This window comes from Bombina bombina, chromosome 5 (assembly GCF_027579735.1).
Source record: "Bombina bombina isolate aBomBom1 chromosome 5, aBomBom1.pri, whole genome shotgun sequence".
Classification (NCBI taxonomy): domain Eukaryota; kingdom Metazoa; phylum Chordata; class Amphibia; order Anura; family Bombinatoridae; genus Bombina; species Bombina bombina.
In genome coordinates this window covers 1,023,930,783-1,023,958,472 of record NC_069503.1, presented here as the reverse complement: position 1 = coordinate 1,023,958,472, position 27,690 = coordinate 1,023,930,783, and the positions used below count along the sequence as shown (strand labels likewise).

Below are 27,690 nucleotides of genomic sequence, written 5' to 3'. Positions count from 1 at the left end.
CTTGACTACTGTAATAACCAACTAACTGGCCTCCCTCCCTCCCACCTCTCTCCTCTTCTGTAAGTCCATTCACTGGCTCCCTATTCACAGCAGAGTTAAATTCAAAATTCTCACCCTGACCTACAAAGCCCTCACCAATGCTGCCCCACCCTACCTGTCCTCACTCATCAACAAATATATTCCAGCCTGCCCCCTAAGATCCAAAAATGACCTGCTTCTTGTGTCCTCTACCGTCACCTCCTCTCAGACTACAGGACTTCTCTCATGTGGTACCAACCCTCTGAAATGCACTTCCTCGAGCTGTCAGACTTTCCCCTAACCTCTCCTCCTTTAAACGTTCCCTAAACACCTTTTTGTTCAGGGAAGCTTATCACCTGACTCAGTAACAAATGAATTTCACTAACCTAACAGTTGCCCTTATCTATCTCCTCACTAATATCATTCTCGCCTTTGCAGTCCCCACCTCCTGTTTCCCATCCTTCTACCCATCTAGATTGTAAGTTTCCATGGGAACAGGGCCCTCAATTCCCCCTGTATTTGTCTGTAAAATTTTGTCTTTTATTGTATTGTTTCTCCGTTGTACTTTTATCTTTGTACCCATGAGCAGCGCTGAGGAATCTGTTGGCGCTTTATAAATAAAGAATTATAATAATATACATGTCTAAAGATGTATATATATATATAGTATAGTGGAGCCTTTTACAGTCAAGTAGATGAAAACATGTAAAATCATACGTTTTTTAACTATGTATTTACTGTCATTATTATACATTTCAATGTTCTCAACAAGGGGAATATGTTCTAAGTATTTTTAAATAGTTATTCCTATATATATTGGTATATATCTTTAGCTATATATAATTATATATATAGGTATAAATATATATTTGTACAAAAATCCATCAGATATATATTTAAATATATCTTTAAGAATAAATAGAACTTATTCTGCTATGTGTAAAACATTGGATTATGCAAAATGCAATATTATCTTCTTATGTTCTGCTTTTAAATAACAGCGATCGCGTTTATGCGACATGTGAATGTTCATTTTTTTCCAACTTTTTTGACTCCATTGAAGTCTATGGGGGAATACGATTTTGCGTTTGCAACTTCTCAAAGTCTATTTGTTACCATAACGTTATGTACGCAAGAGCGCAAACTTTTTACTTTATAAATGTGACTCTCCGAGCGCAAAAAAAATAATTCTATCGGTTTTAACACTTGAATGTGAGCGCAAATTACTGCTCCACTAGTGATCTATCCCTTAGTGCATTCCGATATACTTATACAAGTTATCATTTTCTTATTTTTTAAGCAAATCATAATAATTTGTATCCAATTTTAATTTATCTTCTTAAAAAATAATTGTCAAAGCGGGATAATTATTTGTATGTATGTAATGTATAAGCCTATTAGAAAAAACATATTTTGCAATGTTTTCTATTTTTAACAATATTTAACTAAGTAATTGTTTTGTCTTAACGCACAATTGCCATATTTTAATGTTTGTTTTTGTGTACCCTGTCCAGAATGCAACAGAGTGGGGATTTGTTTTATTTATCTGGCACATGTGTAGCACATATTAAATATATATTCAAATGTTTGCTCTGGCAGTATAAACATAGTGAGAAAATGATTTGCTTTCATTTTACTGGACAAGTGGTTAAGGAATTTATCCATAGTCAGCAAGCCACAGATGACTTCAATGGTACACAGTTTAATTCATATAAAATTGCTAAAAAACAAAATAAAATAAATATTAAGAATAGACTAAGGTGTGTGTTTACAGCTAATAAATAGTTTTAATTTTAAATTGGGGGACAAAGAAATTTTTGAGAATTAGTAGTAAGTGGTGGGTGGTTAAAATCAGGTCTGTGAAAATGGTTTATGGAAGCAAATTTCTAAACAAGATGGTATTACATCAATATGTTATACGGATTCCGTGTCATGGATAACTACTACAGAATGTATGAAGAGCAATAATATCTTAGTAGAAAAAAAAATATTTCCTACTGTTTTCAGTGTCCTAGGCTTGTGTTACAATGAAGACTTTTTTTATGTAATTGCCATGTTATCAAAGCTTTTACTGAACTGGCCTTAACTTTCAAAACCTTGTACAAATCAAGTAACATGAGGGTTGGGACACGTCTTCTTTTTAATACAACAAATAAAATATCTTAATTAAAGGGATAATAATCTAAATGAATGCATGATAGGCAATACATAAGTTTAACACAAGCCAACAAGGCCTGTGCCTAGGGTGACAAATGTATGTGAGTGGGGGTGCAGCACTTTTTGGCATCCCTTATACTTATGACTGCCCCCCCTCATTTACCACCGCCGCCCACTATTTGCCCTTGCCAGCCACGCCTAATGTTTAGCTCTGTGTGGCTAGGTCCTTTTTAGGCCATACACTGGTAAGGGGTGGGGGTCAATGGTCATAACAGTGATTTAAAGCTGACAGTAGGCTGCATATATGTGAAGTATAAAAGGCATCCATATAGTCCTTGGGGAGAATGCTCTGGGAGTGCTATGCTTATATACCAGCGTTCTTAGGATGGGAGGACGGCGGGTGGGTGGAACAGAGGCAGAGGGAGGAGGGAGTGGAAGGTGCCCTATGCTACAGAAACTTTTTAAGGGAGAGGGAGGGATGCAAATCTAAACACAGCAAAATGAGAATTTGACACCCTAATTAATGATCGTGGGGAGTTGAGAGGTAGAGGGCACCAGTACACTACAGAGAAAACAATACATTATGAAACAAATAAAAATAACAGTAAAAAGAACATAAACTAGCTATTGGCAGACAACTGCCAGTACCTAAGATGGCCACCACTTGTAAGAGGAGGAGGGTTACAGAGCTTTTTGTGGGGCATCAGAGAGGTGGGAGGTTCCAGGAGGAATCACTTCACTGTGAGGAAAAAATCTATATAATTAAATTAAATTAAAAATTCCCTTAACTGCATACTGGAACTCCTTCTGCCAGTACCTAAGATGGTGGTGGACAGTAGGGGGTGAGGGGTGGAAGGGAGCTATTTAGAAGGGATCAGGGAGAGGTAGGTGTCAGGTGGGGGCGTAATCTCTACTCTGCATCAAAAATTAACCTTACAAGCTAATTAATTAACCCCTTCACTGCCAGAAATTTCAAGTAAGGTGCAATTAGCAGCATTTTAATTGCCTAAAAGCAATGGCAAAGCCATGCATATCTGCTATCCCAGAAAAGCTTCTATAACCATTTGTCATATGACTGCAGTAGTTGTGTGTTAATAATTTCAGTGAGAAACCCAAAGTTTGTGAAAAAGTGGCCAAATAGTGTAATCAAATATACCAAAATTGGCTTAGAAAAATATATAGTTTTAATAGGTATATTAAAAATTCAAAAGCTATATTTCTGTTTAAACAGGGTGATAGCCAAAAATGCTAAAAATTCTCTACTTTGGGTAAGTTTAAGTCTCGGTAGAGAAGGGGTTGAAATAGTACAGATACAATTATCACTGAACAATTCAGTACATATATCTGTCAACAACTTGAAATATATAAATAGGTACAAAAATGTAAGCATGTTAAACACTGCACCAGTACAACATAAAAGACAACATCGCTTGCCTGGCCAGGTATACGTTCCACACTGCACATTGCAGGGCTCCTCCCCTTTTCTCAGGAGTGTGAGGAAACTTGTTTTCTGCTCCTGTTGAAGTTAATTAAACTGATAATTAGCAGTTTACATTAAGCCCACTAATTACTTTTTTCTTAGATTATGCTGTTATTAATGGATTCAAGTTTTCAACTTCCTCTACTAGGTTTGAATGTTCAAACATCCCTTTACAATAAGCATGTTTTAATTATATTAAATCTTGAAATATGATATATTAAATTAATAAAGAACTAGTACAGGTGGCCCTCATTTTACAACAGTTCAATTTACACCGTTTCAGAATAACAACCTTTTTTTCCAGTCATGTGACTGCTATTGAAAAGCATTGAGAAGCAGTGCATTTATTAAAATAGCCAGTAGGTGGAGCTGTCCGCTTGTGTTGCAGCAAATCCAAGCAAGCTGAAATTAATCAGTTTAACCAGACCTGAGCTATCGAGCAGATTTCAAAAGAACAAGATCTTCCTATCTATAAATCAGTCCAGATTGGAATGCATAGAAAGAACTGTTTGCAGAAAAATGCAAGTGAAGTCTGTGTTGTGTGATTATTTTATTAGGTAGGTTTATAATGCTGTTTAGTAAATGGCTTTTGTTCATTTAACTTAGTTTAATTATATATTCTGTGTTGTGTGATTATTTTATTAGGATTATAATGCTGTTTAGCATTTAAAGTCTTCATTTCAAAGCTTTAAAAATAATGTTTTAGGTGTTACTTATGACAATTTTGAGAGGGGCCTGGAACCTAACTCCCTCACTTCCCATTGACTTACATTATAAACTGGGTTTCAATTTACAATGGTTTCGATTAACAACCATTCCTTCTGGAACCTAACCCTGGCATAAACTGAGGGCTACCTGTATTTAGATAAATATTATATTGGCACCATTGTTCAAACAACAGATGCAGCGTTGGAGCTTGGATTCAAGAGCCTGCAGCCAATAGTTGAGAAGCAGCAGTCTAAAGACTACTGTTCCTTAATCTTAAAATTACCCCAGACTAGTCTAACTGGGGTGAGTAACAGCCCCTGCTCTTGCTCGTTCGTTTGCCCAAGAGCAGGGGACAGAGTGTGGGCAGTGTGATGCTGCTTCCTAGCCACAATAACAGGTGGACAGATTTCCTAAATGGGAACCTACTGTATTTGACAGCATGTTAATAAATGGAAAACATGAATAAAAATATAACAAATAGGTATACAGTAGTGAGGCGCTAATATAGTGATACACATTTTTGGCATAATACATTTATAAGTTTTAATATTTACACAGTTTTAGTTAATTCACTGTTATAGATTGCACTACTTTAGTTATAAACATATATTTGTATCACTGCAATATTTTTGCATTATCACTTTATTATTTTTTAGCCATCACAGAAGGCTACATTTACATTTATTATTATTTCTTGGATTTTGTACTCTTTGTTATATTAGCGCCTCACTACTCTATACCTATTTGTTACATTTTCCTAACTATCTAGGAAGAAGATCGTTTTTCTGTGAGCAGTTTTAGAGTGAAGTTCTTGCGTTACCCTTTCCCTAATTTAAGATTCATGAATAAAAATATGTTAACTACACATAGAAGTCTGTTATAGATGGAAACTAAATAGTTTGTTCATTTTTTAAAAATATATTTGTACATCTGTTGCAGTTTAGTCGATCCCAGGTGAAGGTAGCAGTAGGAAACAAGTATTTTATACTGTGGGTTACCTTTGCTAAGTAACATACTCTGAAGTCCTAATTTTCATGTAAAACAAAAAATAGTTTGTTCATTTTTTTTAAATATATTTGTGCATCTGTTGCAACTTAGTCGATCCCAGATTCCCAGGTGAAGGTAGCAGGTGGAAAACAAGTATTTTAAACTGTGGGTTACAGTTATAGTAACACACTCTGAAGTGCTAATGTTCATATAAAACAAAAACTTAACATGGTGTTAAACATTATATGAAAATAAGGGTTCAATAAGACCTAACATCATACAAAGAATGAATGCATTTGTAAAACGGAATGAGGAGGTAGGTATCTAAACCATGAAAAAAAAATGAAAGCTGATCATTTTACCTTAGCAGAATTGGTTAAAGCTGTGTAGCTCAACATTTACACTAGCAATGCAAACTCAACCTACACATTTTAAATGGCTTGAAAGGTGAAATGTTGGAATTTTCATGAAGTCTATCAGCATTGCAAGTTACCTCTGTAATCACTTTCAACAATGAAGTATAATGTTGACAGTAGCTTAAATATATTGATGTGTAACAAATCTGTATTTTCTGTAAGCAATTACTTATTTCAAGATGTTTCTTATGTTTGAAAAAAAAAAATCCCTATTACAAAAGTTTCTTGTAGGTCTACTTTATTTTAAATGAACCCGTATGACTCATTTTCATTTTCTATATTGAAGTCAGTAGCCTGTGTCTTACTAGTCCTTGCAGTATAATGAGTTTTGCAGATGTAAAACATTTATGGTCAATTCAGATTTTAGCTTAAGTAAACTGTTGATTCTTTCAGCTATTGAATTACAGACTGATTGTCTGAGGTTTACATGAAAGATTCCATTTAATATCTATAGCTAATTCTGCACATGCAAAGTTTGACTACGACATGTCTTTACACAATTGGATATTTTTAAAGAATGTCATTAATTGAGAACCTCTAATAATATAAAGGTCACTATAACAATAAAAGCATTTTACGTTTTCTTGAACATTTTAATATAAAATAATTTGTCAAGATATTTTAAACTAATCTATGGATATAAATAAGGTGACAAAACTATAGTAACACACATGAATTAATCAAGGTTTGATATAAATCAATCATAACCATGAACTTGTTTTTTTTATTTGTAATTAATCACTAAATAATTAAAAAAAAATAGACAATATGAACTATTAGTGCACACTTTATTGATTTATTTTCCATATTTCAAGTGTTAGTATAGAAGTAAATTAAGGAAATACTCAATTTGTCATTCTTTTTTATTGGCAGTTACTTGCCAGAGTAATTCTAATTTCACATGGGGTAAAAGTTTATAATAATATTTGGGATGCTATTAAATTGAGATGCTTAATGAATGGCAGTAATTGCTAGCATCCTACAATTAGAAATCACTTAAGCAACAATTAGATTTTCTAGATTAATAATAGAAAAAATAAATAAATACATAAATTAAAACAATTTCTTGTGACCTGTCAAGACCCATGCCCTTTTCTCAAATTGTGACAAAAATGCTAGTTTAAATATAAAAAAGCCCCACCCCCCAAATGTAAAAGAGCCCCAGTTGTTGTCATGACAACATACAGCAAACATTAAAGGGATATGAAACCCAAAATCTTTTGGTTCATGATTCTGATAGAGCATGCAATTTTAAACAACTTTCTAATTTACTTCTATTATCAATTTTTCTTGGTATCTTTTGTTGAAAAGCAGAGACATATGCTTAGGCGCTGGCCCAATTCCAAGCCGCTATATGGAAGCAGTTTTGCAAGAATGTTAACCATTTGCAAGGGCACTAGATGGCAGCACTATTTCCTGTCAGCGCTCCAGGTGCCTACCTAGGTATCTCTTCAACACAGAATATCATGGGATTGAAGCAAATTTTATAAACAAGCTAAAATGGAAATAAATTTAAAATGGTATACCCTGTCTGAATCAAAAAAGAAAATTGTTAGGTTTCATATCCCTTTAACAAATTACACGTTTGCTAATTCGCTTGATTTTAAATATCTCTGTATAATGAAAATTTTATATGTGAGTGTTTTAAATAAATGTAGCTTATGTTTTATGAATGTCTATTATTTTAAAGTTTTTACAGTGTGTGTATTAGATAGGAAGGCATTAGGTATGGTAATTTTCATTCAAGGTTCATATTACATAAAATATTTTTTCTTAATTTCAAGAATCCTAAGTTGGAAAACTCTTTTCTGTTGATAAATCAGCCTAAAAGAACAATCTTAGTTATAATATATATTATCTGTACTATAATCACGTTTGTAACGCATCCATCTGTGTCGCCAGTTGCGCATGCATCCTCAAAGGAATGTTGGCTGCGCGAGGCAGCCAAAAGAATGTTGGCTGCGCGTTCAGCCAAAAGAATCCACCAGGATGGACCGCAGGTGGATTCTTTCACCACCTTGCCATTTTCTGAATCCACCTGGAAGCAGCATAGGCAAACGAAGTAGCATTAAGACAAAAAAAAAACTAACCGCCTGCACAAAGTATGAAAAAAAAAAAAACTAACCGCCCACACAAAGTATTAAGAAAAAAAAAACAACTAACCACCCGCACGAAGTGTTAAGAAAAATAAAAGCCAAACCCCCACAACAGAAACTACCTAACCCTTAAACCGTCAAACCCCTACAACGCCAACTAAATAAATTACAATATTAACCCCTAATCGGCCAAACCCAACAGGACCAACTACCTAATTATACTATTAACTACCTAAACCGCCAAACCCCCACATCGCAATAAACCTAACCGCTCCCCAACATTGCCGCCACTAACACAAGTTATTAACCCATATTCCGCCGCTCCCCGACAACGCTGCTACTATAATACATTTATTAACCCCTAAACGTCTGGCCTCCCACATCACCACCACTATATAAACATATTAACCCCTAAACTGCCAGCCTCCCACATCGCAAAAAAACTAAATTAAACTGTTAACCCCTAAACCTAACAACCCCCTAACTTTATATTAAAATTACAATATCCCTATCTTAAAATAAATAAAAACTTATCTGTGAAATTAAAAAAAACCTAAGTTTAAACTATAAATTAACCTAACATAACTATTATTCTAAGTTATTATACTAAAATTAAAATAACTACCAATTAGAAAAACTAAATTACACATTCAGAAAACCTAACACTACTAAAAAGTCTAAAATTACAAAACAAAATAACTAAATTATAAAAAATAACAAACAAAATTATCAAAAATAAAAAAATTACACCTAATCTAATAGCCCTATTAAAATATAAAAGCCCCCCCCCAAAAAAAAAACAACCTATCCTACAATAAATTTCCAATAGCCCTTAAAAGGGCCTTGTGTAGGGCATTGCCCTAAAGAAATCAGCTCTTTTACCTGGAAAAAAATACAAAGACCCCCCAGCAGTAGAACCCACCACCCAACCAACCAACCCCCCAAAATAAAAAACATAACTCTAAACTCTAAAAAAAACCTAAGCTACTCATTGCCATGACAAAAGCATTTGTATGGGCATTGTCATTAAAAGGGTATTCAACTCTTTTACACTGCTCTTTTTGTTTTTATTTTTGATAATTTTGTTTGTTATTTTTCATAATTTAGTGTTTGTTATTTTTCGTAATTTAGTATTTTTTTTGTAATTTTAGACTTAAAATTTAATAGTAGTTTTTTTTTAATATGTAATTTAGTTTTTTTTATAATTGGTAGCTATTTTAATTTTAATATAATAGTTTAGTATAATAGTTATGTTAGGTTATTTTATAGTATATACTTAGGTTTTTTAATTTTACAGGTAAGTTTTTATTTTAAGATAGGGATATTGTAATTTTAATATAAATTTAGGGGGTGATATGTTTAGGGGTTAATAGTTTAATTTATTAGTTGCGATGTCAGGTTGTGGTGGTTTAGAGGTTAATAGGTTTATTTAGTAGTGGCGATGTGGGGGGCTGGCGGTTTAGGGGTTAATAGGTTTAGTTAGTGGTGGCTGTGTCGGGGAGCGGTGGAATAGGGGTTAATAATTTTATCATAGTGGCAGGGATGTGGGGAAACAGCAGATTAGGGGTTAATAGCTTTATTATAGTGTTTGCAATGCAGGAGGGCAGCGGTTTAGGGGTTAATAGGTAGTTTATGGGTGTTAGTGTACTTTGTAACACTTTAGTTATGAGTTTTGTGAAACATTTTTGTTACACAAAAGCCATAACTACTGCTTTTAAATGGCGGTATGGATCGTGTCAGTAAAGGCTGTCACGCAAGCATTTTAGCCTCACCGCACAACCTGTTATTCCTGGCGCTATGGAAATCCCACACAAACGTAAATTTTTTAAATGCGGGATTGACGTTGCATTACAGGCTAAAATGCTTGCGGTACAGCTATACCGACACGACTCATAATGGCTGCGTTACTGTTTTTAAGGCGTTAAAACCTTAATTCAAAACTCATAATCTAGCCGTAATTTAATTACTAAGCCCCCTAACCTAACACCCCCCTAAATTAACCCCAATTACATAAACTAAGTTACAATTAAAATAAAACATTAAATTACAAAAAAATATCTAAAATTACAAAAAAATAAAAAAGTCTAAAATTACAGAAAAAAATAAACTAAATTATCAAAAAAATTAAAATAAAACCTAATCCCTATGAAAATAAAAAAGCTAACCCAAAATAAAAACACCCCCTAATCTAAACTAAACTAACAATAGCCCTTAAAATGGCTTTTTGTAGGGCATTGTTCTAAGTTAAACAGCTCTTTTACATTTAAAAAATACTAAGTCCCCCCTAACAGTAGGTGCAGAGGTGCAGAACGGTCTTCAGTGGCAGTTCTCAACGGTGGTCCTCAGCGGTGGTCTTCATCGGCGTGGAGGCTCCTCTTCATCCAATCTCCGGCATACTCTAAAAATTGAATGCAAGATACCGCATTCAATTTGGGGTACCTTGCATTCCTTTTGGCTGAAATGTTAAAATCAGCCAATAGGATTAGAGCTACTGAAATCCTATTGTCTTTTCAATTCAGCCAATAAGATTTCAATAGCTCTCATCCTATTGGCTAATTTCAAATCAAATTTCAGCCAATTGGAATGCAAGGTACCCCAATACATATGGGGTACCTTGCATTCAATCTTCAGTGTGTGACAGACGGTCACATAAAGAGGAGCCTTCATGCCGCTGAGGATCGCTGCTGTTTTAGGGGGGAAATGCTATCACAATCATGGGTTTTCAGTTGTTTCTCGAAGCCATAAGTGTGTTATTGGCTAGCAGAAAGAAAGCTGTATTTTTAACACGGAACCAACATTTTTAAAAATCGATATTCTCAATACTTAGCAACAGGTTTTCACTTATTTAGTCCAACACATAAAGGCACTTGATAAAGTTTTAAACTGGCATTTTTGTGAGTATTCCAAATAACTATAATAACTATGTTATGTTGTGCATATGTGATACACTCAGAAATAGCCACAAACACAATTTTAGAGATAGATTTTTATATATAGTGCAGCTCAATTAAACCTCAATTCATTGCAATAGATTGTAAATGTTTATGTAAATGTTTATGATAAACCATTCAGCTAACAAGATCTGCAAGAAATGCAAATTATGACAGCAAATTTTGAAATAGCATGTGGCAATCATGTTCTGAGAATATTTTTTTATGTACACATTTTCATGCTAGTCAGTTACAGTACTTTTTAACCCATTAACAACAGGTGACATACCCTGCATATTGGCTCTCATTTTCAATCTAAGCAGTTAACTAATGCAGGTCTTGCCGACTATGGCGAGACTGCACTATTCCCAAATGCCTCCTAGACTGAGGCATATAGAAATGGCACTTTTTGCCACAAGCGAGATCTGTGCTATTACAGGGCTGAAAATGTTTTGGGGTTGTTATCACTTACACTTCCCATATCTGCCAAAACTGAGACCTTGTTAATGATCATCGACATCTGAAAAATTGTGATCAAGGCCCTTATGAGCCAATGACAAGAAGCAATTTGTGCAGTCACCAATCACCAGCTAGCTCTCAGCAGTATAGGATATATACATATTCCTTTTCCATAACAGATATCATGAAAAAGTACATTTGAAAATACTAGCAAAGTTAAAAGGTTCTTAAAGTGACATGCTCTATCTAAAATACAAACAAAGTTAAAAGGTTCTTAAAGTGACATGCTCTATCTAAATGATCAAAGGGGCATGAAAACCAAAATTTTCAAATTAGCTTCAATCTCTTTGTATCCTTTGTTAAAGGAGCAGCAATGCACAACTGGGCGCTAGCTGAACATATCTGGTAACTCATAGACAAATGGCATAAATGTGCAACCCCCAATTACCAGCTAGCTCCCAGCAGTGTATTGTTGTTCCTTAGCCTACCTAGGTATGCTTTTCAAAAGAGGATACCAAGAGTACGAAGCAATGTAGATAATAGATATAAATTGTAACATTGTATGCTCTATTTGAATAGTGAAAGAAGAAATGTTGGTTTTCATATCCCTTTAATTTTGACTTTTGTATCCGTTTAACGCATGTATAAATAGGCGGAAGAAAAAGGCTGAATGAAATCACAGCCTTAATGTTAAATGTATTAATCATGCTTGCAGTGTTTGCATTAATAACAAACATTTTGTTTATAAATTATAATAAATAAATTATAATAAAACCCCACATTCATTTCAAGAAGTAAAAAAAAGAATGTCTAACTAATTATGCTACATATATAGTGTGTGTTTTACAATATAGACATTATCCACGTGGTTTATTTTGGCAAGATTTCTGTTTTTAAAATTAGATATTTTTTTCTGTTTTACAGTGATATTAAAGAATACAAAAAGAGAGGAAGAAAAACCATTCAGAGACTGTGCAGATCTTTATCATGCTGGATTTAATAAAAGTGGCGTCTACACCATATATATTAATAATGTATCTGAACCAAAAAAGGTAATTGACTTTTGCACAATAGCAACTAGACGTTTACACTATTTTCTAATACATTTAAAAGGACATTGTAGTTCACATAAAAGTTACAAAATTACACTGAAGAGGTGGGAAGGAAACTAAATACCTTGTTCCTCAAGTATTTGTGCTCCATTAAACAATGATCGAGCGTCTAGACATTGCAGCGGGAAGACAGAATACGCTGTCCGCATTTAGCATTGCACAAGCTTTTTGGACTCTAGCAGGGGTTGTCAATCATCCCAATTGGATTGGGATGATTTCAATACGCGACCTTTTAGATGACAGAGAAGCTAAGTAGCAGTATTCTTATGAAGCATACCTTCAGCCAATCAGGAGCAAACATAGCTGTAATTCATGGGAGTACACCTTTGGAGATGTGATGTATCCCTTTAAACAAAAATGTTTAAAGGGATAGTCTAGTCAAAATTAAACTTTCATGAGTGAGATAGAGCAGCAATTTTTAGCAACTTTCTAATTTACTCCTATTATCAATTTTTCTCTTGGTATCTTTATTTCAATGTAAGCTTAGGAGTCGGTCCATTTTTGGTTCAGAACCTGGGTAGCGCTTGATGATTGGTGTCTAAATGTAGCTACCAATCAGCAAGCGCTACCCAGGTGCTGAACAAAAAATGGGCGGGCTCTCAAGCTTACATATTTCCTTTTTAAATAAAGATCAAGAGCTCTATCAGAATCATGAAAGTTTAATTTTGACTAGTCTATTCCTTTAAGCATATATTTAAATAGATAAAAGTTATTATATATATGACTGGGGAAGTCATGCAATTTAGTAAACATGTAAAACTTCATACTTGGGACTATGTAAATAAGTCATTTTAAAGCACAAGAGATTCTGTTTTTGAATTTCACTGAAAGCAGCCATAGAGTGATTGGTAGTCTTTTCCAAATTTCATTTAAGTAGTATTATTTTTAAAATGTCAGCTTTTATGACCTCCTTTACAAAGTACTTCCTTATGACTGATAAAGTTTAAGATCTTTTTAATAAACGGTTATCTAGCCAGGGTTAAGTTCAGCACCATATTTTCTAAGAATTGACTCAGTAGCACTTTTGTTTTATTACACATTTCAAATAATCTGAGAAAGTGTCTTGAGGTCTCAGATCAAAGCAAGGCAATGTATGTTTTGTACATGCATGTTTTAAATTCTGCTTATAGCTGCAACTAAAGAAAGATGCTTTTAAGAAATTTTTGAACAGACTGTAAATCAGATGAATTTACAGAACCATAAATATATCTCCTTATGTATATGTGGATTTTGTACCCCCTTCTGGATTCTTGTATTAAATTATCTGGATATATGAGGTGGAAAACACTAAAATGGTTTAGCAAAAAGCTTGTCTACAATAAGTGTCTGTATAGAAAATTGCTATTTCACATACCCAGAAATACTAGTCTAGCTGTGTCTCATTGATAAATGGAACATGCACTCTACCCATGAAGTTTGCTTGAACAAAATTTTCAAAAAAAATGGGATTACTAACTACAAACTATTACCTAACTAACTAATAACTATTACTAGCAGGTAGGTTACTGAAAAGAAGAAAAATGTTTTATTTATTTTTTGTCCTCAAAAATTTATTTTTAATTGTAACATACTCATTGTTTTGTTTTAATACTTGCTAATGGAACTATTAGACCCCTAACTGCAAGCCTTGTTCTATTTCCTCTGAGGTTTTCTCTGATCCCTATACTTAAAGGGATTATCTATCTTTTTAAACAATAAAACATTTTAAGGAGACTTTTCCTTTATTACGAATTCCCCAGTTTTGCATAACACTGTTATATTAATATACATTTTACCTCTGTGATTACCTTCTATCTAAGCATCTGCAGACTGCCCCTTATCTCAGTGCTTTTAACATACTTGCATTTTAGCCAATTGGTGTTGGTTCCTAAATAACACCATGGGAGTGAGCACAATGTTGTCTATAGGGCACACATGAACTAGCAGTTTCTGGCTGTAAAAAGCTAATAAAATGCACTGAGATAAGAGGCGGCCTGCAGGGAATTACAAAACAGGCAGATATTTAGAGACTATCTTAGAGGTTATAAAGTATATTAATATAACAGTGTTGGTTGTGCAAAGCTGGTGAATGTGTAGTAATAATAAAAAAAATCAAGTAGACTGTCCCTTTAAGAAGGCTTAGTGCACGCATTTAAATACAAATTAAAGGGACATAATACTCATATGCTAAATCACTTGAAACTGATGCAGCATAACTGTAAAAAGCTGACAGGAAAATATCACCTGAGCATCTCTATGTAATAAAGGAAGATATTTTACCTCACAATTTCCTCAGCTCAGCAGAGTAAATTCTGTGTAAAAGGTTATAGTTCAGCTGCTGTCCAGCTGCAGGTAAAAAAAAATGAAGAAATGAACAGCAGCCAATCAGCATCAACAGTGCTGAGGTCATGAATTCTTTTACTGTGATCTCATGAGATTTGACTTAACTCTCATGAGATTTCATAGTAAACTTCCTTACATTGAATAGGGAAATAAGATGTGCACGTAAGCTCGCTCCTTCCGCTGTCCCGGGACAGACATACTGATTTGTTGCTTATAAGTCCTTTACAATGGGATGTGGCTACTGAGGAACTTTTGAGGTAAAATATCTTTCTTTTTTACATAGAGATGTTCAGGTGATATTTTCTAGTCAGCTTTTTCCAGGTATACTGCATCACTTTCAAGTGTTTAAACATTTGGGTATTATGGCCCTTTAAGTAATAGCACAGGATTAATATCACCATATGAATTGGTTAATGTGTGCTCTCTGCTACTCCTGTATAAGAAATGGTTAGTGCATATAGTTGTGCTCCAGGGGTGTGAAAAGAGAACCCAATTGGCTCATTTTATCAAGCTGCAGATGCAGACCACTGTTTGCTAACCTATACGTCAGCTGTTAGCTGCCAGATTAAAATCCCCCTGTACAACTCCAACCAGGGTGATTAACAGCTCTGCTCATGAGCGATTGCCCGCACGTGCAGGGGGTGGCATTGCACAAGTGTTTTTAGTTAAAAAAACCAAAACATGAGTTTATCATACACAGTATGTTTATTCTTATTTCGTTTTTTTATTGTTAATAGGTACTACATTAAAAATCACATTGTTGTAAATTAAAAAAAATCAATACATTAAAAAATCAAATAGTTTTGTAAGTGTTTCAATATTTGTTGAAAATGTCTTTAAATATATATTTTCAAAATCAGTGTGATTTTCATTATTTTGCAGAAAAGCAAAAGTTCAGGAAAGACTAATGATAAGTGGAAGGAATATTTTAAAGCTGCTATATTATATGGAAGCTGCTTAGCAAAAATATTTAAATAAAACAATACATTGTTAGTATTATGTGCAGTTTTATAATAGGAGTATCGGAAACAGACATAGTAGATATGGATAACTGTGTTTCACACAAAATTTTAGTTCTTAAAGGAACATGAAACACCCCCAAAAATGTTTCATTATTCAGATAGAACATACATTTTTAAACAAATTTCCAATTCAATTTTATTATTAGTTTTGGTTCATTCTCTTGGTATCCTTTATTAAAGGAACAGCAATGCACAACTGGGAGCTAGCTGAAAACATTGGTAAGCCAATGACAGGAGGCATATATGTGCAGCCACCAATCAGAAGCTAGCTCCCAGCTCCTGAGCCTACCTATGTATAGTTTTCAACAAAAGATACCAAGAGAACTAAGCTAATTAGATAATAGGAATAAAATGGAATTTTTTTAAAAAATTGTATGCTCTTTATGAATCAAGAAGGAAAAAATTGGGATTTCACATCCCTTTAAAAAAATTGGAAATCTAGTGAACAAATTGGTCATATTTCCATCAAATCTGGCAGCCTGTAGTATACATTGTTCTATACAATTTTATGTAATTGGTAAAAATCAATTCACAATTCCCACAACATATTAACTTCCTGTTATGTTCTTAAGGTTTATTGCAATATGGAAACAGCAGGTGGAGGGTGGACCACAATTCAACATAGAGAAGATGGAACTGTGGATTTTCAGCGAGGTTGGAAAGATTACAAAATGGTTAGTATATAACAAAACTCTTTAGTTATATGAAAAGTACAAATTATATTATTCTGGCAATCCACAGCATTGGAGAAAAGCCATAAACTAAAATTAAGCGCAATAATATTCCATGTAGATTTTGGCACCTTGTAACATTTATCTGTGTTTCTGCCTTGTCACATTTATGAGAATTGAAATCTTTGGATTAATCCCTTTAGGCCACTTAAAGTAAAAGCATTAATATGTGATGGCAAAGAACAGCTAGCCTTTCAGTCATTCTAGATTGAAACAATTTATGATATATAATGTATTATGATTTCTCTCTAATTTCAAGACCTTTGCAAAATATGTCAGTTTTATCTCAAATTCTCATGTCTTTTTAACTTTAATTTTAATTGTAATTTTACATACTGATGCTTCAGCAGGTCCCAAAGTGAAAGTCAGACCCTAGACCTGCACAGATTGGTGCATTATCATATTAATGAGCTTGATTGACAAATTACTACTTATCAATTAGAGACTAAGAACCTATAACTATGTTTTATGTTCTTTCAAGATAAACTAAAGCCTAAATAGTAAAAAAAACATCTTAAATGGACATTTTACCGTATATTTTACTTTGCATAAATGTTTTGTAGATGATCCATTTATACAGCCCATCTGGGGGCGTTTTTGTAAAAATGTAAAGTTTTGCTTATTTTTAAATAACATTGTGCTGTATGCTGTCCCTTTAAATACAAGTGGACATGTCATCTTAATTTAGGTGTTGTCCTTATAACAAAAATTTGTACAAAATGAAGCAATAAGCATATTCTAGGAACTTACTGATTACAATAAAAACATACTTACATTAAGACATTTTTACGAGAAATCATGATTGTACTGATGTATAGATTCTTAGATTTTTGTCCTTTTGTAGAACTTAGAAATAATGTCTGAACTTGTCCTCATTATGGGGCATAAAATTCAGTCAAAACATGCAGGTATATTTATGGAAGAATACATTTTTTTTTTACTTATAGAATAAGACAATAAATACTATACTTTTTCTATGCAATGCTTAGCTGAGCTGATTTGGTGTTGTTCACACTGATATTCAAAATGTGAAGACAATTGCTTGTGAATACCATAAAAATACCAAATATGCACTACCATATGTGTTCATAACTGCATTAAAAAAAAATATGTTGGTGACTGTGACAAAATCCTTTTAAGAATGAATAACATATATTATTTTCAAACAGACACTTATATAAAAATCCATGCATTGGTATTGTATTAGGAGTAAAATACATTTTGTGGCTACAAATAATTGTACATCAAGCTTAATAGTAGTACTTAATAGTAGTAGGTTATACTTAAAGGGACACTGAACCAAAATTCTTTATTTTGTGATTCAGATAGAGCATGCAATTTTAAGTAACTTTCTAATTTAGTCCTATTATCAATTTTTCTACGTTTGCTTGCTATATTTGTTTGAAAAATGCATCTAAGCTTTTTTTTGGTTTAGATCTCTGGACAGCACTTTTTATTGGTGGATAAATTTATCCACTAATCAGCAAGAACAACCCAGGTTGTTCACCAAAAATGGGCCGGCATCTAAACTTACATTCTTGCATTTCAAATAAAGATACTAAGAGAATGAAGAAAATGTGAAATTAGAAAGTTGCTTAAAAGTTCATGCTCTATCTGAATCACGAAAGAAAAAAATTGGGTTCAGTGTTCCTTTAACCCCTTAACGACCGACGATGTGCAGGGTATGTCTTCCAAAAAAATACAGTAAACGACCGAGGACGTACCTCCGAGGACGTACCCTGCATGTCGTCGGTCTTGGAAAGCAGTGGAAGTGATCCTGATCGCTTACAGCTGCTTTCCAGTTATTGCAGTGATGCCCCAATATCAAGGCACCCTGCAATAACCATCCTTGGCCATCCGATGCAGAGAGAGACACTCTGTGGCGCTCTTTGCATCGGACATCGATGGCCGCAATCGTTGGTGGGAGACAACGTTGGAGGCAGGTGGGTGGCCATCAATGCATGGCTGATGCAAGAGGGGGGCGGGATCGTGGGCGGGGTAGCCGGGGGTGCACACGGACGCGTGTGCACGCATGGGGGTGGGGGCGTGCAGACAACCCCAAGTATTGATCTAGGCCCATTTTGGTATATTAGGTAGATTGTAGGGAGTTTGCAGGGTTAATTTTAGCTTTACACATCCCACCCCCTTATCCCTCCCAAACAGCTCTCTTCCCTCCCCCACACCACAATTTTCCCAGCCATCTTAAGTACTGGCAGAAAGTCTATTAAAAAAACGTATCTTTTCATTTTTCATTTATATTCTCACTTTTCTAAAAAAAAAATGGGAACCGCTACACTACAGAATTTTTTTTTTAGAAAAGTGTGAGAGAGAGGGGGGAGGCAAGTAATACTAAAAGAATCTAAGGGATCTGGGAGGGGGTGGGGTGTTGGTCTTTGGGGGCGGGAAGCTACAAAAATAAGGTAGAGGGGGAGGGTTAGAGAGCTGGTTGGGGGCTAAGGGGGGATCCTTTACAGCAGCATATGTAAATATGCTAAAAAAAATAAATGAAAAATGAAAAGATATCTTTTTTTAGTAGACTTTCTGCCAGTACTTAAGATGGCGGGGAAAATTGTGGTGGATAAGGGGGTGGGATGTGTAAAGCTAAAATTAACCCTGCAAACTCCCTACAATCTACCTAATATACCAAAATGGGCCTAGATCAATACTTGGGGTTGTCTACTACACTACACTAAAGCTAAAATTAACCCTAGAAGCTCCCTACATGCTCCCTAATTAACCCCTTCTCTGCTGGGCATAATACACGTGTGGTGCGCAGTGGCATTTTGCAGCCTTCTAATTAACAAAAAGCAATGCCAAAGCCATATATGTCTGTTATTTCTGAACAAATGGGATCCCAGAGAAGCATTCACAACCATTTATGCCATAATTGCACAAGTTGTTTGTAAATAATTTCAGTGAGAAACCTAAAGAAATTTGTGAAAAAGTGAACATTTTTTTATATTTGTTTGCTTTTGGTGGTGAAATGGTGGCATGAAATATACTAAAATAGGCCTAGATCAATACTTTGGGATGTCTTTTAAAAAAAATATATACATGTCAAGGGATATTCAGGGATTCAGGGATTCCTGAAAGATATCAGTGTTCCAATGTAATTAGCGCTAATTTTGAAATAAAAGTAGTTGAAATAGCAAGTAGAAAAGTGCTACTTGTATTTATTGCCCTATAACTTGCAAAAAAAGCAAAGAACATGTAAACATAGGGTATTTCTAAACTCAGGACATGGGTGTTTTTTGGTGGTTGTAAATGCGTAAAAGATTTTGGGGGTCAAAGTTAGAAAAAGTGTGTTTTTTTCCTTTTGTTCCTCATATTTTATAAAAATTTTTTTATAGTAAATTATACGATATTATGAAAATAATTGTATCTTTAGAAAGACCATTTAATGGTGAGAAAAATGGTATAAAATATGTGTGGGTATAGTAAATGAATAAGAGGAAAATTAAAGCTAAACACAAACACTGCAAAAATGTAAAAATAGCCTTAATCCCAGACAAAAAAAAGTGCTGTGGTCATTAAGGGGTTAAACAAGGGTTTACCATAAAACCCCTTAGAAGCAAAACACACAATACATTTTGATTAGTGGTTTCATGGTAAAATTTAGTTTATAGACATTTTGTGAGTTCAACGTATACACACAATGTTCTAACTTAATCAGCTCTTTCATACTAAAGAAAAAAAATAGAGAAAAGAGCATTAGTGGGTTGAGAGAAAATATTTTAAAGGAACATTACACACTTTGAGACGGTAATATAAAATGATAAATCTTATATACTGTATATAAAAAACTCTATAGGAAAATGGGACAAAATAAATAATGAAATTATATTGCAATTTCACACTGACTGTGAGCTTTTCAGTTCCTGTTACAAATGGAAGTGCAGAACTCGTGACCTATTTCTAACTGTCCCTAATTGGCCACATCAGAGAATGTAACGTAAGTTACAACATGGCAACTCCCATTATTTTATAGACACTAAAACTTTACACTTATTTTGTCAATATTTAAACTAATGAAGCTTTAAAAAAAAACTACGTTATTCTCACACTAATCTTTTCTTTGAATGCATCATTCTTACTAGCATTTATTTAGTGTTTAATGTCCCTTTAATATTTTAAGTTTGACAAAATGTTGATAGCTTGAGCTTTATTGTCCTTTTATTTAGGAAAATTAGATATTTTAATGGAAATCTTAATCTTTTCTTTCCTGTTTCATATCATCATACTTTTTTATTTGTATATTATGTCCATAATAGTCAATCATTCTTTGAAAATTAATGCATATGTGTATAAATATTTATGTTTAAAAGCAAAAGCATATTTACTTAAAAAGAACAATATGAACATATGTATTGTTGAGACAAGGGGGGGCACAGTAAATATGCAAAAATATCTCAGCATGCATTCTAATATTTTAAATTAAAGCCATTTAAACATTTCCTTTTGAACTTCATTTTTCCATTATTGATTCTCTATAAATGGAGAATGGAATATTAATTTAAAAAATGCAAGATGCATTTGATCTTTGTCTAGGAACTGATTTACTCCATATGTAACTTGGATGAAGGAAGTTCAAAAGTCATAAAACTGGAATTTTTAATTTGTATATTTTGTAAATATTTTGCTATATTTAAGTGGTATAAAGATTTATACATTTTAGAATCTCTTAATTTTTTTTATAGACTTAAAATCTCTGAAAACAATCAATGGATAAAATACTTATTAATATTATAGTTATATGAAATCATTTCCTGGAATAGGTCTGGAAATTTTAAATAATCACTTTCAGTTATGGACTGACAAGTACAAATTCAAAAGGAATAATAATTCTGAAAACCCATACAGTTTTAATCATTGTTCGTTTAACCTCTTGCTTTATAAACTTTGTTCTATCTATAATGCATCTTTAAAAACAACAGTTACCTTTTTATTTAACTTATACAGGTACATAAAAGGCTTGGATTTTAGAATATTTGTATATTTTCATCTGTAAAATTGAATAGTATGGGAAGGGGGTGGTACCAATTGTAAACCACAGTATCTTATATCTTTTAGACAATATTTACATGTTACAATTCATCTTATACATGCAAACTAGAAGTCATTTTATATTGTTATGCTTTTGTATAGATATTACCATCAGAAAAGATAGTACAGTACATTAATCAGAAAAAGAATAATAGTTGTTGTTTTAAATAAATATAGACTAGAGCACCAAAACCAAACATGGAGGCAGAGAAAATAGTGACTTACTATCAAGAAGAAATTTGACATTTGTAATAATTTTATTTAAAAAAATATTAATGAACAAGTCTGGATTTTGGAATAATTTTGGATTTCCGAATTTTTGGATTTGTACCTGTGTCATTACAAATAAAAAGATACTGCACTGAACTGGAATAGATAGTTTAATACCTTAGATTCTTAAGTTTATCTAGTGTCATTGGGTCTATTAAATGTAATGCTTAAACCTGAATGTTTAAAATACATTTATTTGAAAAGAGCATTGTGCAACTCTTACAAACAATCATTTAAAAAGACATTATGAATGTGTAAAGGTTTTTAAAAAGATCCCATTGAATTTTACAAAAAGAAATAGTAAATGCATAAAGCTTAAAGACCCCCAATAAACAGGTTTATACAAATTCAACTGAATTCAAATGCAAAAAAACTATTCCAATTCATTAGAAAACCCGGTAAAAAACTTGATTGTACCACGGCCGCCTTCACTCCTTTAAAACGCAATTCTTGACAATTCATTGGTGTTGTTTCATAGTTTCTGGGCTTGCTCGGTTGATTTGTTTATAAACATGATCAATTTTTTGGACAGGGACAGTTGATATGTTAATGCACATGATGATTATTTGGTTTAAAAAAATAAAATTAGTTTACAAATTAAATAAAGATGCTATAAAGTTAATTTTTGATTGATCTAGGCCCATTTTGGTATATTTTATGCCACCATTTCACCGCCAAATGAAATCAAATAAAAAAAATCGTTAAATTTTTCACAATTTTAGGTTTCTCTTGTTAAGTGTAGTCAGTCCACGGGTCATCCATTACTTATGGGATTATATCTCTTCCCCAACAGGAAGTTGCAAGAGGATCACCCAAGCAGAGCTGCTATATAGCTCCTCCCCTCACATGTCATACCCAGTCATTCTCTTGCAACCTAACTAAAGATAGGTCGTTGTGAGAGGTCTGTGGTGTTTTTAAGCTTAGTTTATTTCTTCAATCAAAAGTTTGTTATTTTAAATGGCACCGGAGTGTTCTGTTTGTGTCTCAGGCAGCATTAGAAGAAGAATCTGCCTGCGTTTTCTATGATCTTAGCAGACGTAACTAAGATCCACTGGCTGTTCTCACACATTCTGAGGAATGAGGTAACTTCAGAAAAGGGGAATAGCATGCAGGGCCACCCTGCAAACGAGGTATGTGCAGTAAATTATTTTTCTGAGGAATGGAATTGACTGAGAAAATACTGCTGATACCAATGTAATGTAAGTGCAGCCTTAAATGCAGTGATAGCGACTGGTATTAGGCTGATGAGTGTGTGTACACTGAAGTATTTTTCTAGGGAATGGAATTGACTCAGAAAATACTGTTAATACTGAAGTAATGTATGAGCCTTAACTGCAGTAAAAGCGACTGGTAGCAGGCTTATTAATAACACTTCATAACTTCTAAAATGTATGTTCAAAATGTTTACTGGCATGTTAATCGTTTTTTGTGAGGTACTTGGTGATAAAACTTATTGGGGCATGATTTTTACCACATGGCTATCTTTGTTTTCTGCATAGAAACAGTTAACTGAGCTTCCCCACTGTTGTAATATGAGTGGGAGGGGCCTATTTTAGCGCTTTTTTGCGCAGTAAAAATTCAGTCACAATCTTCCTACTTCATCCTCCATGATCCAGGTCGTCTCTAGAGAGCTCAGGGGTCTTCAAAATTCATTTTGAGGGAGGTAATCAGTCACAGCAGACCTGTGACAGTGTGTTTTGACTGTGATAAAAACGTTAATTATTAAATTGTTATCCGTTTTTGGGTATTAAGGGGTTAATCATCCATTTGCTGGTGGGTGCAATCCTTTGCTAACTTAATACATTTACTGTGAAAATTTGGTTGCTATAACTAATTTGGTTCATTGTTATTTCAACTGTGACAGCTTTTTGTGCTTCTTAAAGGCACAGTAGCGTTTTTTATATTGCTTGTAAATTTATTTGAAAAGTATTTTCCAAGCTTGCTAGTCTCATTGCTAGTCTGTTTAAACATGTCTGACACAGATGAATCTGTTTGTTCACTGTGTATGAAGGCCAATGTGGAGCCCCATAGAAATTTGTGTACTAAATGCATTGATGTCACTTAAAAGTCAGGCTTTACATGTAAAGAAATTATCACCAGACAACGAGGGGGAAGTTATGCCGACTAACTCTCCTCACGTGTCAGTACCTTCGCCTCCCGCTCAGGAGGTGCGTGATTTTGTGGCGCCAAGTACATCAGGGAGGCCCTTACAAATCACTTTGCAAGACATGGCTACTGTTATGACAGAAGTATTATCTAAATTGCCAGAATTAAGAGGCAAGCGTGATAGCTCTGGGTTAAGGACAGAGCGCGCTGATGATGTGAGAGCCATGTCCGATACTGCGTCACAGTTTGCAGAACATGAAGACGGAGAGCTTCATTCTGTGGGTGACGGATCTGATCCAGGGAGACTGGATTCAGAGATTTCTAATTTTAAATTTAAGCTTGAGAACCTCCGCATATTGCTAGGGGAGGTATTAGCGGCTCTGAATGATTGTAACATGGTTGCAATTCCAGAAAAATTATGTAAGTTGGATAGATACTATGCGGTACCGGTGTGTACTGACGTGTTTCCTATACCTAAAAGGCTTACAGAGATTATTAGCAAGGAGTGGGATAGACCCGGTGTGCCTTTTTCCCCGCCTCCCATATTTAGAAAAATGTTTCCTATAGACGCCACCACACGAGACTTATGGCAGACGGTCCCTAAGGTGGAGGGAGCAGTTTCTACTTTAGCTAAGCGTACCACTATCCCGGTGGAGGATAGTTGTGCCTTTTCAGATCCAATGGATAAAAAATTGGAAGGTTACCTTAAGAAAATGTTTGTTCAACAAGGTTTTATCTTACAGCCCCTTGCATGCATTGCGCCTGTCACTGCTGCGGCGGCATTCTGGTTTGAGTCTCTGGAAGAGGACATTTGCACAGCTCCATTGGATGAAATTATGAACAAGCTTAAAGCACTTAAGCTAGCTAACGCATTTGTTTCTGATGTCGTTGTACATTTAACCAAACTTACGGCTAAGAACTCCGGATTCGCCATCCAAGCGCGCAGAGCGCTATGGCTTAAATCCTGGTCAGCTGACGTGACTTCTAAATCTAAATTGCTTAATATTCCTTTCAAAGGGCAGACCTTATTCGGGCCCGGCTTGAAAGAAATTATCGCTGACATTACGGGAGGTAAGGGCCATGCTCTGCCTCAGGACAGGGCCAAATCAAAGGCAAAACAGTCTAATTTTCGTGCCTTTCGTAACTTCAAGGCAGGAGCAGCATCAACTTCCTCCGCTCCAAAACAGGAAGGAGCTGTTGCTCGTTACAGGCAGGGCTGGAAAACTAACCAATCCTGGAACAAGGGCAAGCAGGCCAAGAAACCTGCTGCTGCCCCTAAGACAGCATGAAGAGAGGGCCCCCTATCCGGAAACGGATCTAGTGGGGGGCAGACTTTCTCTCTTCGCCCAGGCTTGGGCAAGAGATGTCCAGGATCCCTGGGCGTTGGAGATCATATCTCAGGGATATCTTCTGGACTTCAAAGCTTCTCCTCCACAAGGGAGATTTCATCTTTCAAGGTTATCAGCAAACCAAATAAAGAAAGAGGCGTTTCTACGCTGTGTACAAGACCTCTTACTAATGGGGGTGATCCACCCAGTTCCGCGGACGGAACACGGGCAAGGATTCTATTCAAATCTATTTGTGGTTCCCAAGAAAGAGGGAACCTTCAGACCAATCTTGGACTTAAAAATCCTAAACAAATTCCTAAGAGTTCCATCATTCAAAATGGAAAGTATTCGAACCATCCTACCCATGATCCAAGAGGGTCAGTACATGACCACAGTGGACTTAAAGGATGCCTACCTTCACATACCGATTCACAAGGATCATTATCGGTACCTAAGATTTGCCTTCCTAGACAGGCATTACCAGTTTGTAGCTCTTCCCTTCGGATTAGCTATGGCTCCAAGAATCTTTACAAAGGTTCTGGGCTCACTTCTGGTGGTACTAAGACCGCGAGGCATAGCAGTGGCTCCGTACCTAGACAACATTCTGATACAAACGTCAAGTTTTCAAACTGCCAAGTCTCATACAGAGATAGTTCTGGCATTTCTGAGGTCGCATGGGTGGAAGGTGAACGTGGAAAAGAGTTCTCTATTACCACTTACAAGGGTTCCCTTCCTAGGGACTCTTATAGATTCTGTAGAGATGAAAATTTACCTGACGGAGGCCAGGTTATCAAAACTTCTAAATGCTTGCCGTGTCCTTCATTCCATTTCACACCCGTCAGTAGCTCAGTGCATGGAAATAATCGGCTTAATGGTAGCGGCAATGGACATAGTACCATTTGCGCGCCTGCATCTCAGACCGCTGCAATTGTGCATGCTAAGTCAGTGGAATGGGGATTACTCAGATTTGTCCCCTCTGCTAAATCTGGATCAAGAGACCAGAGATTCTCTTCTATGGTGGCTTTCTCGGCCCCATCTGTCCAAGGGGATGACCTTTCGCAGGCCAGATTGGACGATTGTAACAACAGACGCCAGCCTTCTAGGTTGGGGCGCAGTCTGGAATTCCCTGAAGGCTCAGGGATTATGGACTCAGGAGGAGAAACTCCTCCCAATAAATATTCTGGAGTTAAGAGCAATATTCAATGCTCTTCTAGCTTGGCCTCAGTTAGCAACTCTGAGGTTCATCAGATTTCAGTCGGACAACATCACGACTGTGGCTTACATCAACCATCAAGGGGGAACCAGAAGTTCCCTAGCGATGTTGGAAGTCTCAAAGATAATTCGCTGGGCAGAGTCTCACTCTTGCCACCTGTCAGCGATCTACATCCCAGGCGTGGAGAACTGGGAGGCGGATTTTCTAAGTCGCCAGACTTTTCATCCGGGGGAGTGGGAACTTCATCCGGAGGTCTTCGCTCAACTGATTCATTGTTGGGGCAAACCAGATCTGGATCTCATGGCGTCTCGCCAGAACGCCAAGCTTCCTTGTTACGGATCCAGGTCCAGGGACCCGGGAGCGGTGCTGATAGATGCTCTGACAGACCCTTGGGTCTTCAACATGGCTTATGTGTTTCCACCATTTCCGATGCTTCCTCGACTGATTGCCAAGATCAAACAGGAGAGAACATCTGTGATTCTGATAGCGCCTGCGTGGCCACGCAGGACCTGGTATGCAGACCTAGTGGACATGTCGTCCTGTCCACCGTGGTCTCTGCCTCTGAGGCAGGACCTTCTAATTCAGGGTCCTTTCAACCATCCAAATATAATTTCTCTGAGGCTGACTGCATGGAGATTGAACGCTTGATTCTATCAAAGCGTGGCTTCTCAGAGTCGGTTATTGATACTTTAATACAGGCTAGGAAACCTGTTACCAGAAAAATTTACCATAAGATATGGCGTAAATATTTATATTGGTGCAAATCCAAGAGTTACTCATGGAGTAAGGTTAGGATTCCTAGGATATTGTCTTTTCTACAAGAGGGTTTAGAAAAGGGCTTATCTGCTAGTTCGTTAAAGGGTCAGATTTCTGCTCTGTCTATTCTTCTACACAAACGTCTGGCAGAAGTTCCAGACGTTCAGGCTTTTTGTCAGGCTTTGGCTAGGATTAAGCCTGTGTTTAAGACTGTTGCTCCGCCATGGAGCTTAAACTTAGTTCTTAACGTTCTTCAAGGCGTTCCGTTTGAACCCCTTCATTCCATTGATATCAAGCTGTTATCTTGGAAAGTTCTGTTTTTGATGGCTATTTCCTCGGCTCGAAGAGTCTCTGAGTTATCTGCCTTACATTGTGATCTTTCATTCAGACAAGGTAGTTCTGCGTACTAAACCTGGGTTCTTACCTAAGGTAGTTTCTAACAGGAATATCAATCAAGAGATTGTTGTTCCATCATTGTGTCCTAACCCTTCTTCAAAGAAGGAACGACTTTTGCATAATCTGGACGTAGTCCGTGC

General features: G+C 35.5%; 1 protein-coding gene across 1 annotated transcript in view; it reads left to right on the top strand.

Annotated features, from left to right (window-relative positions):
- Nucleotides 1–27,690, top strand: part of ANGPT1 (angiopoietin 1) — a 399,705-nt gene that overhangs the window by 290,356 nt on the left and 81,659 nt on the right. Inside the window, exons 5-6 of the mRNA XM_053715282.1 lie at nt 12,176–12,303; nt 16,280–16,381. Coding sequence (XP_053571257.1) covers nt 12,176–12,303; nt 16,280–16,381 — 230 coding nt within the window. The remainder of the gene's footprint in view (nt 1–12,175; nt 12,304–16,279; nt 16,382–27,690) is intronic.